Source organism: Etheostoma cragini, chromosome 6, assembly GCF_013103735.1.
Source record: "Etheostoma cragini isolate CJK2018 chromosome 6, CSU_Ecrag_1.0, whole genome shotgun sequence".
NCBI classification, from domain to species: domain Eukaryota; kingdom Metazoa; phylum Chordata; class Actinopteri; order Perciformes; family Percidae; genus Etheostoma; species Etheostoma cragini.
In genome coordinates this window covers 13,932,697-13,948,035 of record NC_048412.1, presented here as the reverse complement: position 1 = coordinate 13,948,035, position 15,339 = coordinate 13,932,697, and the positions used below count along the sequence as shown (strand labels likewise).

The 15,339-nt window shown below is 39.5% G+C and overlaps 1 protein-coding gene across 6 annotated transcripts in view; it reads left to right on the top strand.

The window, feature by feature from the left end:
• ptprub (protein tyrosine phosphatase receptor type Ub) overlaps positions 1–15,339 on the top strand; it is a 153,255-nt gene that overhangs the window by 31,624 nt on the left and 106,292 nt on the right. For 4 of the 6 annotated variants that reach the window (XM_034875365.1, XM_034875364.1, XM_034875363.1 and 1 more), the window contains exon 2: positions 14,170–14,301. In XM_034875365.1, coding sequence (XP_034731256.1) covers positions 14,170–14,301 — 132 coding nt within the window. The remainder of the gene's footprint in view (positions 1–14,169; positions 14,302–15,339) is intronic. The other 2 variants (XM_034875362.1, XM_034875366.1) reach the window with 1 other exon arrangement.

Sequence of the window (15,339 nt, the reverse complement as noted above, 5' to 3'; positions counted from 1 at the left end):
CCCCTACCCCTTGGCCCTTAAAACCAAGTGGTAGGGGCTAGGGAAGAAACATAATATAATAATAATAAAAATAATGTATCCTTTAATAGTCCTTCAAGGGGAAAATACAATTTACACTATTGTTAAAACACACACATGCTCATTACCTATACATGCACTAAGTGAGAGATGTCGGAGTGAGGGGGCTGCCCGTGGAAAAGCACCCCAAGCAGTTGCAGGTTTAGTATCTTGCTCAAGAGCACCTTGGCAGTGCCCAGGAGGTGAAATGGCACCTCTCCAGCCACCAGTTCACCACCATACTTTGGTATTGGATTGAACTAGCAACCCTCCGGTTCCCAACCCAACTGCCTACTGACGGAGCTACTGCCATCCACCACCTACCCCTATGAAGTGGGACACCACTTGGTTACATCACCTTACAGTATTGTTGCTCACAAACTTCCAGGATGCCATCTGCAAGGGTGTCTATGTCAATTGCGTGGGTTTTGACAAAAGTGTCATATGCATTTATATATTTTATAGTTATTTTATGTTCACTTTGGTGAGGCAGAAGCAGAGTGCAGTAATCTGTGTAGTACTTTAGGTCTTTTTGCAATAGGCAAGGCAAGGCAGCTTTATGTGTATGGCACATTTTAGCAACAGGGCAATTCAAAGTGCTTTCCACAGAATCAGTAAAGAAAAAAATTGTGTGTTGTATACTGTATCTTTTTCAGTTATCACCATTTTGAATGTCATTGACGTTCATTGACATTTTGTTAGCAAAAATCTGTCTTTAGTGCCCAACAAATTTAACATAACAGGGAAAAACCCTACATAAAATATATTATATTACAGAACCATTATCAACTATTAGAACCATAACTTACATGTCACACACATAAAAAGGCACTCAAATGTGTAAAGCTAAAAAAAAGACACACAAGACCACAAACAAACAAATTAACTACAGGTATTCTGATATTCCAGATCAGTCTGATGTCTGTTGGCCAGCAACCCTTCCCTTACATTTCTTTCATCAGTGTCCCATAACCAACAACAATATACAAGTGCACGAACAGGAATTAATTACAAATGATTACAATAATACAGTACCAATGCAATAATGAATGGGTACAACATCACCACATGATTTAAGAAACTTATTTGCGTTTTCAGCCTGAAAGTGGATCAGCTGCTGTGTGTCCTCCTGCGCCCCTGTGTGATACAGGGCGGTATATGTGAAGCACAGAGCGATGTCTCCAACGCAAGTAGTGTTGTGCACTGATATCAAAGGAAATTCTCTGCTAACGGTTAAAACTGTAGACATGTATACAGTCCATTCAAGGCAGAGAAATGCAGGACTGTTATGCAAATCATCAATGTAACGTCACCTTAGCAGTTAGCGATTTAAAAAAAGTTTCAGTTAAGAACATGGTTGTAAGTATTTAAGTGCAGGACTGTGTACAACACAAAACAAGATTTTGTTAATTTTTAAATCAATTATTTAAGCTGACAATACTTACATGTATGGGTCTCTCTGGTCAGTATGGCAGCCATTGTTTCTTGTTGCGCAATAAACCCTCGGTTTCAAGTGAGCTCGCGTCCTCACTGGGTTCCAGGGTCCATGTACCCCTTCGTCTACCCTTAGCTCTAGGGGGAAATGATTATTCGGACGGCACTTACTCTCGCGTGAACGCGCTGAACCTAGGGGAAAGGGTAAGGGCTAAGGGGTAAGGGGTAGGGGTAAGATAGAGAAATGAGTTCAGCCCTAGTCCAACGTCACGGCCACAGGTTCTGTTCCGACCTGCAGCCCTTTGCCCACTGTCTCTCCCCTTACATGTCTAAGCTGTCTTGTCAAAAATAAAGGACTGAAATACCACAAAAAATCTTAAAATAGAAAAATAAAAAGTCTTGATAAGTAATCAATTTTCAACTGCCCAACTAAAACTTTGATTGCTGCCTATGTTGGCGTGAATATTTAATGTTACAGAGGAAGACTGTGCAGAGAAAAAACTGAAAATGTGATTAAAAAGAATTCTCAAAATATGCCCAGGTTCAGCAGACACAACGCTACAATTCAGTTTCACTGTAAGCAGATAATTAAACCGTTAGAATCCTGGCTGGTTTGGAAGAAAAACTGGCTTGTGAATGCTTCCTAATTGTCAATATTTACACATTTTTTCCCACCCAGTACATCACATGCAAATCACCTTTCTTGCATGTGTTCCACACAGCTTCGAGGACTATATTATATTCCACAAAACTGTCTGTGCCTGTGGTGTTAGTGTTTTGGGGATAACAAAACAGCACAACTTCTTAACCCTTGTGTTGTCTTCCAGCTAACCATGAACTTGTCCTTCCAGGTCAAAATTGAAAATAATTTTTTTGTTGTGTTTTTCCAATGTTTTTGTTGCTTTCTCTGAGTTATTTGTCACTTTTTCATGCTTTTGGCGCTTTTTTAAAAACCTGAACTGGTTTAATAATAGGTTTTATACTTATTCTTGGCATTCATGGACAACAAACCTCATTTATATCAAACCTTTTAGTTAAAAAGGCAGATACTATGAACTATTTTGACTAATAGTTAAGATCCAAGGATGTTGAGGATATATGTCAAAGTTTAGTCCGGATACTGTTTTGAAACCATTTAAAAAAAGAATTCAAATGCTATAACATTAAATAAAACACCCAAAATATTCAATGAATGTAATCATTGATTTTATCTGAATAATATTGTATGGAATCATCCATGTTATTTTTGGACAATTTGGTTGAAAGAAATCCATATTTCTGATATAAAACACTTTGAAACGGGTCAGTTTGACCCAAGGACAACACAAGGGTTAAGTTGTAGTAAATATGGTAAACTGGTTCCAGATCAGGGATTAATTACCCAGAAAACAAATCCTTTAAGAAAAAGAATACAATATCTGCCCTTTGTCTCTTCCTTATTGATGCAAAGAAAAAGGGAAAGAAAAACACGTGTTATGCTGCATGCACAACAGGAACAATAGGTTGTGAGGGAGAAAGAAAGAACTGAAATGCTCCCCTCCACTCCTCTCCTTCTCCCTTCATCTGATCCTATATGTGGGTTAGTGGAATTGAAAGGCTGCAGGTTGCGAAGACAGCAATTGGCTGCCTTTGTGTTAGTGGAATTGACAGGCAGCAGAGCGGTGAAGCTGCTACGGGGTGTGTGGTTTAGCAGACTTGATAGACACCAGTTTGTTTTTTTTCCCCCTGTGAGTCGGGGCGCTACAGGCAGTTTGATTAGGATGCACAGTCAAATGGAGTTGGCTCAGCTGGTCAGGAGTCGCACGGAATTGGCTTAGGTCAGTCAGGGTGGGAAATAAGAGTTTATGTTTGTGTGGGAGATTGGTTGTTTACCTGAAATAATTGTGGACGTTAGATCCAGACACTGTACTCATGGTCTTTAAATGAACCCAGAGACCAATCACTGAGCTCGATCACACTGGAGGCGGTTTGATGGAAATCACATAAGAATGACCAATCTCTGAACCAGGAAGGGGCTTTCTAACTGGGGCTGCTAGCCAGTGAATGAATCAATATTTACTGTAGCTGTTCGGTTGTTACAACAACACACAGGAAATGTCAACAGGTGGAAATTGTCAAGTCAACACTCTCTGCGGTAATGCATATTTTCCACTGCAGCTCTTAAACCGAGGACCTGGAGGGTGATAGCTCGCTAGTGAGTAGTACATTCCCTATTAAATATGCGTTTGGTTTTTGACACATCGTAATCACAGAGAGCACATTTGAATTACATCGTGTGGAGAATGCAATAATAATATGATTCATAACGCTAGGATGGATTATGAATCATTATGATTGTGTCATAACATATTAGGATCTAAATTAAAGACATCAATTATTTCTTAAGCGAGGTGTAAGATATAGTGTCATATTTATTTCCTTTTTTATTGAGTACTAAAACTGTTCTCAGGGGAAATATTTTGGATCAGGTTATCATTTTTTTTATCCAAGGAATTACTCATCAGGTTTAAGCCTTTTTGGGTTACATCATCAACAAAACATATGCAGCATATGAAACTACTGGACTCAAATATTACTTTAAAATATGTCACAGCTGCATCAGGGTAAAAATAATGCTACATATCTGCTTCACTACAGGCCAGGAAATGAATGTTGGCATGTGCTTTCAGAAAAATCCATTTTATCTGCAAAGGCTCTTTAAGTATATAATAAGAAGATAGATGAAAGAGGGAAAATAACATTCCTAGGGTAATTCAATAGCTTTGTAAGTAAAAGTGATTTTAATTAACCTCGGATTTTAGGCTTTAGAAAATATTCAATACTGTTCAGGTGTGCAGTCTGTACTATTGTGCATTTCCTTTACCGTATGCATCCACTATTTATAGGACAGCAGCTACTAACTAACTGCATTAACGTATCAATCTTTTCTTTAAATTACCAGTAAAACCTACAGTAACTTTATAAAATGTCATAAAATGGTTTAAAACAGCCATCCCAATTTCCCCGAGCCCAGGCAACATCTAATGCCTCACACACAAACAAACAGCTTTTTTATGAAGTTAAAATGTCCATCAGATCCCAGACAGGTCTTTTGAAAGTCCATATTTTTTTCTGAACATCAGTTCAAAACCCCAAAATATTTAGTTTACTATGATATATGACAAAGACAAGCAGATAATTCCCACATTTGAGAATATTTGGCATGATTACAGGATTATCAAAACAACTGCTGAATAATTTTGTGTAGATTAACTAATCAACAGATGGACGACAGAAGTTTCAACCCAAAGGAACTCATATGTGTTATAAACAAGAAAGGCTCAAATCAGTAAAAGCATTTATGTAAACACTTAAACACTGCTGAATCAAAACGACAAGTGCAAAATGCAAAATGTCAAATCATATTACATTGTCACAAAATTGTATATGTATCAGTTGCAAATTTGTTTTTATGTCTCTTAAATCCCCCAAAAAAAAAATCCATGAAGAAATGAAAAACAATGCAAAGTGGAGATGAATTCACTGCAATCCAGTCCAATCTGAAAAAGACATCAATTCAAAAAAGAGCACCATTTTGAACTAAAAAGGATGATAATGAACTCCTTATCAGCAATGTGAACTGAAATGTATCCTGCTGCAGGGGGCTGAAGACCCAGAGGAACTGGGAAGTGGAATAATTGATGTTTTCTTTTTTTCCACTAAGTCGTCGGAACCGGAGACAACAAGCTCAGATTGCCTTTGTTTTAGCGTCCTCGTTTTCCCTTTGTGTTGCCCTCAGAATAGCACAGCAAGGGTTGCTATTGGAAGAATACTATTATTTAATAACACTTTTGACTCCTATTCCACCGACATGACTGATATTTTTTATCATCAACTCACCATTGAGGATGAAATATTGTACCAGTCCTTTAAGTGAGGGTAAAATTAATTTCAAAACGACTCATGACCGACTTGTGTCTTAGGATTCAGTGTGAATACTGTAGAAAGCCTTTGTGTCATTGTTCACCCTCAAAGATGGAAAGGGAAGTGTTCTCGAACTGCGTGCCTTTCCTTCATTTTAACTACTGTACATGCAGAGATTTGAGTAGCAGTCAACAATAGTCCTCATGAATCCACCAAGTTTAAAAGTCCACAAAGAAAAAGGAAGGAAACGGAAAACATGAAGTGGAACATGAAGGATATAGACTATGAGTGATTGGCTGTTATATTTCCACACAGTTATTTATCACTAGCCTACAGTAGCTCCTTCAGTTAAGGAGCTACATTATTTTGGAAGTTTAAAGGTTTAAAGGTGTTAAAATATGTTAATTGTGTCATTTAAAGTGACAGCAACGGGAACTTGACACAATTAAATTGTACTGGGAGACTGGCAGTCGAATCAGGCTCTTTAGATTGAATTGCAATCGCCGCTACCCTTTTTCTGGCCTTTGTTTTGACTGTTGTGGTGTTTGTTGTAGCTTCATCGTCTGCTCTACGCTTACATGCCAGTCCTGTCACAAACTTGGAAATATTGCTTGGTCCGGTGCAGCATATAGCATATAAACAAGTTTGGGAACCACTTCCATGCAGTGTCTGATCTGAGTTATATCTGAGCTATATTAGCCGCCACTAGTATGTCACACACAAATCTCTGACCAAACTGTCGGAGGTTGAGTTGTATTGTTGGTAATGCAGGCACCAGGTTTTGAAAAAGAATCTCAATTTGAATGTGTGTAATAAAAAAAGATATATCTGGTTCTTCTGCAAGGACTTAGATTCTTTTTTTTTTTGTTTTTTAATGTAACTGTCTGTAGAGAATGTTACGCTCACACCATCTTAAATTCTTTGTTCACTTTTAGTTATTGAGTTTAAACCATTCAATAATTTAATTTTATTTAAAGATATTGAGGGGAGGGTGTTGCATTTTTGTCTAAATAAAGGGGACCGCCAAAGAAAATATAAGTTCATTTTCAGGTTAATTATTGTATTTTGAGGTTGTACCAGAATGGTTTCATTTTCAAAAAACACTGCTGCGGATCCTGTTTTCACACTGTTTGTTTACGATCTGTTTTAGTAACAGCGTGAGGCCTCTCACTTGTTTTAGCTACAGAGTGAGACATCCTACTTCTATACTATCTGTGTTGGGAGCTGCACATGCACAGTAGCTACACATCAACTAGATAACTTTCTCCAACTTTAGTTGGTACAAGGCAGGATTAGCTGGAATACTTCTTCTAAAAGAGGGCCCACTTGTGGAATACCTGCAGAACAGGGACATGTAAGTAGTTCTTTTGTAGATTTTGGTGAACTAGTGTGTGTTGTAGCAGTGTTTTGCCATTAAGAACTAGCTAGCATGCGCTACGGTTAGCTACCTCGTCTTAGCCATCTCGGCTAGTCACGTAGAAAGCCGTGGAGATTTTGAACAGCTCACTCGGAGACTGAAGGCAGAGGACATTCAGAAACCGGATCTCACTCAAAAGGTGTTTTTTTCCAAGTTTGCATGCATGTAGAATCATCAGAGACACAATATAACACCCCAAACCCCAGAAAAAAAAGGTTTCTTCATAATATGGGCACTTCAAGAAAAAGAATTGAACAATAAGGTTCAGTACTTTCATATAACCCCTTATTTTCTTACAGCATATTTCACTGTAGTCTACCCTGAAGCTCAAACCTCTACTAACCTGTTCACCTTCTCCAACTCTTCCTCTTCTCAATCTGTTCCCTGGTCCTCTCTGTGTGACTGGGCCCATCCAGCCACCTGGGTTGGGTTATTAATGCCCGCGGAGGCAGAGAGATGATTTCATTGCGTATTCAGGTGTGGGGATGGATGGCTTTCAGAGGCAGCCAGGGAAGTGCTGGGGAGGAGAGCCTTTGTAGAGAATAAATATACCTGTCTCCAGCTGATGCATCAGGCCACATTCAGTCCAATGCAAATCAGCCACTCTCCTCCCCCTAACTGCCTCCAGTATTACTCACCCGTTCCCAGCTGGATCCTCACCAGCCAGACACTCAGTCACACGAGACTCAGATGAGGCTTTCTGTGTTGGAGTGGAAGAACTCTCAGGTGTGGACTGTCTTCCCAGCATGGTTTAGTGCTCATTTGTTGACGATGATACGGCAAGCATCCGTGTCTTGTCCTCATGCTGCATGTCTCAGGTGACTTTACAGGTCCTGGTGTTCATTACCCATCCTGGCTGCCAGATGATTAAGGGCTGAGGCTGGAGTTGACATTAAAGCAAAGGTTGTGAATTGTTTCTCGAAGCACACACATCCACTTTTACTGTTTTTTGTTATAAATGAGAGACTGAGTTTTAAGGGTTTTGGTCATTGTCTAGAAATTGAGTGGTTGGTTTCCGTGTCTCAGAAATCTTCCTAGACAATAAGGACAGAATTAATATTTTTTTCCAGGGCCACATGAGTACACATCCGTGCGTCATCACACCTACTTTGTCTGATGTTTAATTTTCCCCTGAACTACTCAGCTACTTGTTATTTTCCAACCTTGACCCTAATTTCCAATTTTATTTTAATGTATTATTTTAAAAAAAATAGTTTGACATTTTCCGAAATAGACATTTATTTTCTTGCAGAGAGTTTGATAAGAAGCCAAGCAGCTCTTCAATTTTATCTTTAATACTGGAGGCCAGGGACATAGAAAAGAGGGATCCCAGAAAATACTATAAAGCTCCACAGAAATGTCTCCACAGCAGGCAACCCCAATCTTCCTGACCCACCAATAGGCCTACTGTGTAGCTGGCAGGTGAATTTTGCCTTCATTTGCATAAAGTTGAACATTTTCTTTTTTTCCTGTAACGCCTGGAATACCACATTGCCTTGTGAACCCATTCAATCGTGTCCTATAGAACATAATTGGGGCAACCTTTATGTCATGTCACGCCGTAACGTGGAGAATTTGTGGAAGTGTTTTTTCAGCATGTGTATTGCAGTGACTACTAGAGCTACATTATATAAAACTACAGTGTGGCCAAGGTAAATAAGGTTTTGGTTTTAAAACAGCCAGAACGGTCCTTTAAATGACACATTCATGTGCAAAAACATCAGTCATCATTCATTTGTAGACTTAGTCTGCACAGAACAGGTTATGACAACATCTGTTTTTATTCTTTTACATTTACTTTTCCACTTGTTTAATAATGCATGTATGGTTGATTAGTAAGATGATATACAGTGCGAGACTGTGAAAAATGTGTATACCATCACAGATTTTGCTGTAACATTTTTGCCACGGGATTCTTGCTGGAATATCTCCGGTTTCAAACAGTGTTTCAAATTAATAAGCAGGAGTCGTTTATGGCAAGATTGTCTTGTTATATACTGTAGTTTTTGCATTATGACATAAACTTACCATGTGTTCAACTTGCTGCATTAGCCAAACACAGACATTCCCATCTATTTTTTGTAATCCATAAACATTTTTCACAAATAACAGTTTTTCTGACAATCTTATAAACACATTGTGTATATTGTCATTTTATACAATTCTATTTTCTGTGATATTTGAGGGTTTTTATGTTGCCCACCCCACCCCACCTTGCATTACATTTATATTTTTGCATTTTCAAATCATATTGCAGGTCTGGGCCACGGGTGGGACCCTGCGGCCCAGACCTGGACGGGTCTCATAACATGCTGAGGATAAAATTGTTTTATGCCCCCAATAAATTGTTGTCCAGGGGCCCAAAATTTCACAATAATTTTATCACCTGAACTAAGTTACAGCAGTATTCTCTCTTTTTTTACAACCTCTGTGAGTGGATCATATGACAATATGGAACTATTAATTTGTAATTTGATAAGTGTTGCCCTATGGTGTTGGACTCTGCTGTTTTATTCTGCTCACTTGCTGTTCTAATCTTTTAGAAGCCAGTGAAAAGATTAACTGCAGTGTTTCAGATCAAAGGATTGGTTTCTGTATTTAATGACAGATCATTCCTTTTCTTTGAAATATTAGAAAAGAGAAAAAAGGAACATTTTGGGATCGCACAGTCTACTCTTTATTTATGTGGTCTTGACTGCGGCTCTGATTTGAAATATACACAACTGTTGTTGATACCATGGGGTATGGCTCAGCCACTTCTTTGATTTCAAACTCTCCCTATTCTGCTGTGTTTGATTTATTCAAGTGGAAAGTTGGTGGAGGAGTAGCACCTTAAATAAGCTTAGGCCAGCGTCATTTTGCTTAAAACATGCAAATAAAGGGGATAAGCAGAGACTGTATTCAATGTGCATAGCTGACACCCTAATAAGCAAGGCAAGGGATAATACAATTAAACACAGAGAGAGATACTAAATCTAACATGAAGGGCTACATTTGACACTAAAGACTGAGAAACACTCACAGCTTTGATTAACTGCACATATAAAACTAAGGAACATTTTTATGTATCCACACGCATGAGGTGGCAAATTGGAGTGTCTGGTAAACAAGTTGCCACTTTCTTTTAAGTCCTTATGAAATCAAAGAGGAGCAACTGCATCCATCCTCTAACAGTGTGGCGCATTGCTTCCACAGTCTAAACCTGAAGTTAATTTTGGTTTGCAATAAAGTCAAAAAGGTTGTGTATTAATGTATTTATGCAGTGGTTGGTTTACAGTAAACACTGAGATAATTGTTTAAACATAGTGACACAACCAAAAACAGATTTATTTACTTATTTATTTATTTGAGCCAATCCTGTAAAACACTTCTCATCTGACTCAGGTATTCCTCCTCACAGTGCAGGGCTGTACAACATCATGCAGGGCACCATCAGCAGGCTGGTTTGACACGTCTTAGCTGTTTCAACAATATTTTTTACTGGTATGGCATCCTTGAAACGAAACTTCCTGACTTGAATTATTCATCTAATACTTTCATTATGCTCCCGAGAAGAGTAACCGCATGTTCTTTTGATAGGCCCACAGTACCTTTATACATGCAAAATGCTCGCAAGCCTGGCAATTACATCAGACATTAAATTGTTCACAAGACTTCTTTCGTTGTTGTGTCAATTGACACAACAAGCAGTCTTGATTTGAATTCATGTGTTCCCCAGAATTTGTTTCTCCAAGGACAACCTAAGTAAGTGTTTACTAGTATTTAAAGGGGAACTATGCAGTATTTTTAGTTTAATTTACCTTAACTGAACAGCTTTGGAGTCATTGGAATGGTTACAATACTTTTTGGAGTTGAATGGTAGTCGTCTTGCCCTCTGGCGCCTGTGAGCGGAAAAACCACCCTATCAACTTTCCCCCGGCAGGTTGTCGGACTCAGCGTAAGAAACTATTGCGTGATATCAGGTCTCGCGATGTAACGAATTGCTTCACAGCACTGCACACATACGCCCATTCAGGAACCATCTTGCAAGGTAACGATGACGTTTTTCAGAGTTTTTCACACCATCGTCATGTTTGAGCTGGCTAAAAAGAAACAGAATGCTAGAAACGCATTGTTGTAGGAACAAAGAAAAAGGAAACGGCGGAGGAGCTGTCAAATATCTATTCCGAGCTGTAGGGGGAGCTCTACGGAGAAACCTGCGAGAAAATGACAAAGAAGTGGCCAAAACTGCATAGCGCCCCTTTAATGTGAAGGAGGATTTATATCGGCTAACAACAGCATGAAGAACAGTCAAACTGTGAAACACGTCTTAACCTCAGCCATAAAATGTTGGCAGTGTCTGACTTTGCACTGGTCATTGCACTAAATTATGCTGTAATTATTCAGGTAAAAAATGGCCACTGACACCCCACACACCCATCGGTCGTCCAGAAAGAGCTGAGGAGGGAATGTGTTTTGTCATGATAGATGAGCTGGATCCCTCCCGGTGTGTTGTGAGGAGATGACATTCCCGGGCAGTGCTGGCCTGGCTTCCTTCTTCTGGATGATGAGACTCTTGTAGGGAGGAGTTTGCAGGCTTCATTTACTGAAGCAGCGGGGAATAATATAGTGCCAGCGTTTGGATATGTCAGGTCCCATATCTCTGGCTGTTCTATTAGAAATAGACCCCAGTGCGGGGCAATTAACCCCTGGCCTCAGCAGCAGGTCTGTTCAGTAACAGCCCAGTACGGGACAATAAATCAAACAGCCTGGAAGAGAAACCCACACTCCCTCCTCTGCTGGTTGGCTTCTAGTATAACCAATAGGCTGAGCTTACATGATAGTAGATATGCTTTGGTGTTATCGTATCACAATCATTGAATGTGCAAAAGGTCGTGTGCAGACAAGGGCGTGTGTTTGTGCTGCAGTGAATACATCATCTGGAGAAAGTTCAACACATTGGATCAACTGTAACCATTTAAAGCAAACAGCAACAACTTATTTAGTATATTCTGGGAAGGTGCAAATGGTTTTCTATAGGATGGCATGTCAAGGTAAAAGGTTTTATTTACCTTATTAATGGGCTGGAGGTTTGCTGCTTGTCTCAAAGAGCATGCAGCAAGAGCCCATCGTCTGCATCGTCATCTGTTTCTTCTTCCGACATTTTTTTACGGTTACAAATATAGGTCCATAAGTACCAATTTTTATTGAATACCGCTAATGAAGTTCTGTTAATTCAGTAAAAACATACAATGCATTTTCTAAAGCTCTTTACACAATAAAAGCCTCCAACTGACTCGTGGAAAACTAAAATGTAAAATGTTCAGCTTGCATCAGGAGTGATGTAGAACAAGCAGATATGTGGTAGAGAAACTCCAAACCACAGTCATTATTCAACACAGCCACACTGAGCCAGTAAGTTTAGTGCAGGAGACAGCTTGGTTTGGGGAAGGAAACCATCACTGTTTGGTCTCTGGGACCAAGCAGGCGCACAACGTTGCGGGTCAGCGCAGTTATCCCCTGCAGTTGCATGTATTCATGGCTTGACACAGCACAGTGCAATTACAGCATCTATATGGAACTTAATGAAAAACGTCCCAATAAAGATGAACTGGGTTTTAAATATGAAGCTTTTTTAGTATTAACCGACATTTGTTTGTAGCATTTGTTTGTTTGAGTACAAAGAACTGTCAAATAGCAAAAGTTGGCACCAAATGCTTTATCATTTACTAATTCTTAAATCATTTTCTATTTTAAATTGGAAACAGGAAAACTTGGGCTAATTTAAATCTGTATTTTATGTATTGCGCTATAATAGTCTTTCTTGTGTCTTCTATTTTATTTGGCCTGTAACATACTGGACCAAACAAGCCCAACAATCGCAATAACCTGTTAATGACTGGAAGCCGTGGCTATCTTAGACATCAGTAGTAAAATAGAGAATTATGACTCCTCACTACAGTGAGGCTGGCGTTTTTGTCATATTGAGACCATTTGTTTAACGGCAGATTAGAGAAAAGAATGAGCAGCAATAAAGCTGTGGGTCACCTTCAGGAGCTGCTCATGGTTATTTCCATCATTAGCATGTCATGTCTCGTGCTGTCCTGGTCCAGTTAGTACCGACACAGGCAATGGCCTTATGACTGGGATGCCCACTGTTAGACTGTAATTCTCACACCAATGGACTAATGTGAAATATGGCAACAGATGCGGAACTGAAGCACATTATTCAGGACCCAAGGGCCATTAAAGCCATAGCTATTAAATATAATTTGAAAAAATTAGCTTTTTGGCGAATGGAATAACAGGTTGTGAGGTATTATGATAATCACTACATTCCCCAGGGTGCCCGCATTCCCCAAATGTTATTACTATTTGTATGCCTTTGTGAAGGGGCCTTAGGATATGTCGTCTTGTTTGTGGATGCTTTATGGGAGGGGTAATTCTCCTCAAATGCAAGGGCAATTGTTGCTTTTGCCAGGGTTTGTGTTCCGTTGTGCGTGTCTGAAGTAATTATAGCTCATTGCTGATTTGTTGTTGGTCTGAGCGCATTTGTGCATTTGTGACCACATTTCATTTAATACAATTTTGACACACAGAACTGTGTGTAAGACTCGGGATAGAGGTCTCTCATTCACGCTGGCATTGGCCGTTCAAACGCGTGCTTTACATTCATGTTAAAGCATATTGAAAACGGCAAAAAGTTGAGTATTCGTCTGAGAGGGCCACAAGCTGTTGTCAGTGACTACTCTCAGGGTACTATATTAATCCATAACGCTATACTTATTATAATAACACTTGTGCAGCCTTTCAGACCAGAGCTGAGCAGCATCAGATCTGTGTAAAAACAGTCAACTGCTTTGGTTTGAAAGGGCACAGATGTGGGGAGTGTGGCTGCAGGGCACATGTCATTGTCAGTGGTTTACGTGTACATTAAGTGCAGAATTAAGACATCTTGATTGGATGAATTTTCTCCCAGTTTCCATAAGAGGAGGAGTTTCAGAGGAAATTACAAAATAAAGAACCAATGCTTTGTTGTTTATAAGACATTCTGTGGAAATAATTGTGATAATCAATTTCATTTTTAAATTTTTAAATTCCAACATTCTCTGGTTCCAGCTTCTCAAGTAGGAGTATTTGCTGCTTTTCTTTGGGTTTGGGATTGATTGTCAGAAGAAACGAGCAATTTGTATGAAAACACAAAAAATACTTGACAGATTAATCAATAATGAAAAGTTAGTCGCAGTCCGAAGTCGTGTGTTCTTAAATGTGTCTCTGTCATTTGTGAGGTAAATCTACTTCTTTAAAACTGAAAAACCATACATATTTGTTTTTTAATTGATGGACATTATTTAAATTTTCCTCTTTTTTTTTGCCAGCAGCTGGCTGCACGTTCGAAGAAGATTCAGACCCCAATCTGTGTGACTTCACCCAGGGGGAGGAGGACGACTTTGACTGGCTGCTGTTTCGGACGTATAGTTCACCTTATGCCAGCTCTGACCTTCTGCGAGGTGAGTGGTCTTCTCTCCTACAGTTCTGTACTGTTTTTCAGGCTGCAGCCATTTTGTGTAGTTAGATATCTGTCGGCCTGCAGATTAAACAGAGCTGACCACGAGCTTGGCTTGCTATGAATCTTAAACGCAGCAAGTAAGAGTTCATGGGGCACAGGACCAGAGGCTATTTCTTAACTCATGCCAGCAGTTGGTGTGTGCTTCGCTTTATTTTTAAATGGTCTCAGAAATAAATCGACTTTTGTTTGGGAGGCAGACGTCTCAGAAAAGCACGACTGTATGCAAATCCGCCTTTATAGATGTCCAGGGTCCATTATGCACCAGCTTTAATGAAGCACTCACCCCAGTTTTGTCTGCTTCCCGCTAACCCCAAGGATAATTTTATGTTAACCAGCCTCACAGGACTAATGGAAACCAGCATTTTCCTGCCATCTTGCTCTTGCTGGCGGTTGCCAGAGGGAGATGGCATGCATAGTTTATAAGGCTCTCCTCCCTCTCTGCATTAACAAATACCTACAGGGATCTGACAAAAAGCAGAGTGCTGTTTCAGCGTCTAAGGAGAAATATCAGTGGTTGCAGTGGGCCCTCTGCTAAAAACACTTCTGCTGTGGCAACTTGCAATATGATTAAGGAACCCGCCTCCCTTGGGTACAACCGGTCAATCAATCTATGATATGGTAATGAGAATTGACCAATCCTTGACAAAAACATGCATCTAATTGTTCACTGTGCACAAGAGGGAGAAAGAACAGTTTAGTGGTGGCATCAATTCATTAAGCTTGGAAGAAAGGACTGATCATTAATGTGGCAGATACAAAGATAGATAAGCTAAGACATGTACAGAGGACAATATAGGATACAATTAGATACTGTAGATCATTCAAACACAATAAATGATTGCAGGCCTCAGGGAATACTCATCCTTTTGGAAAATATCTACTTAAGTAGCCTTTGAAAACGGTTAAAAACGTCCCACAGGGATACATGGTTATTTCTAAGAGCTGTGTTGTAGTGATTATAGTTTATTGGACAACGTTT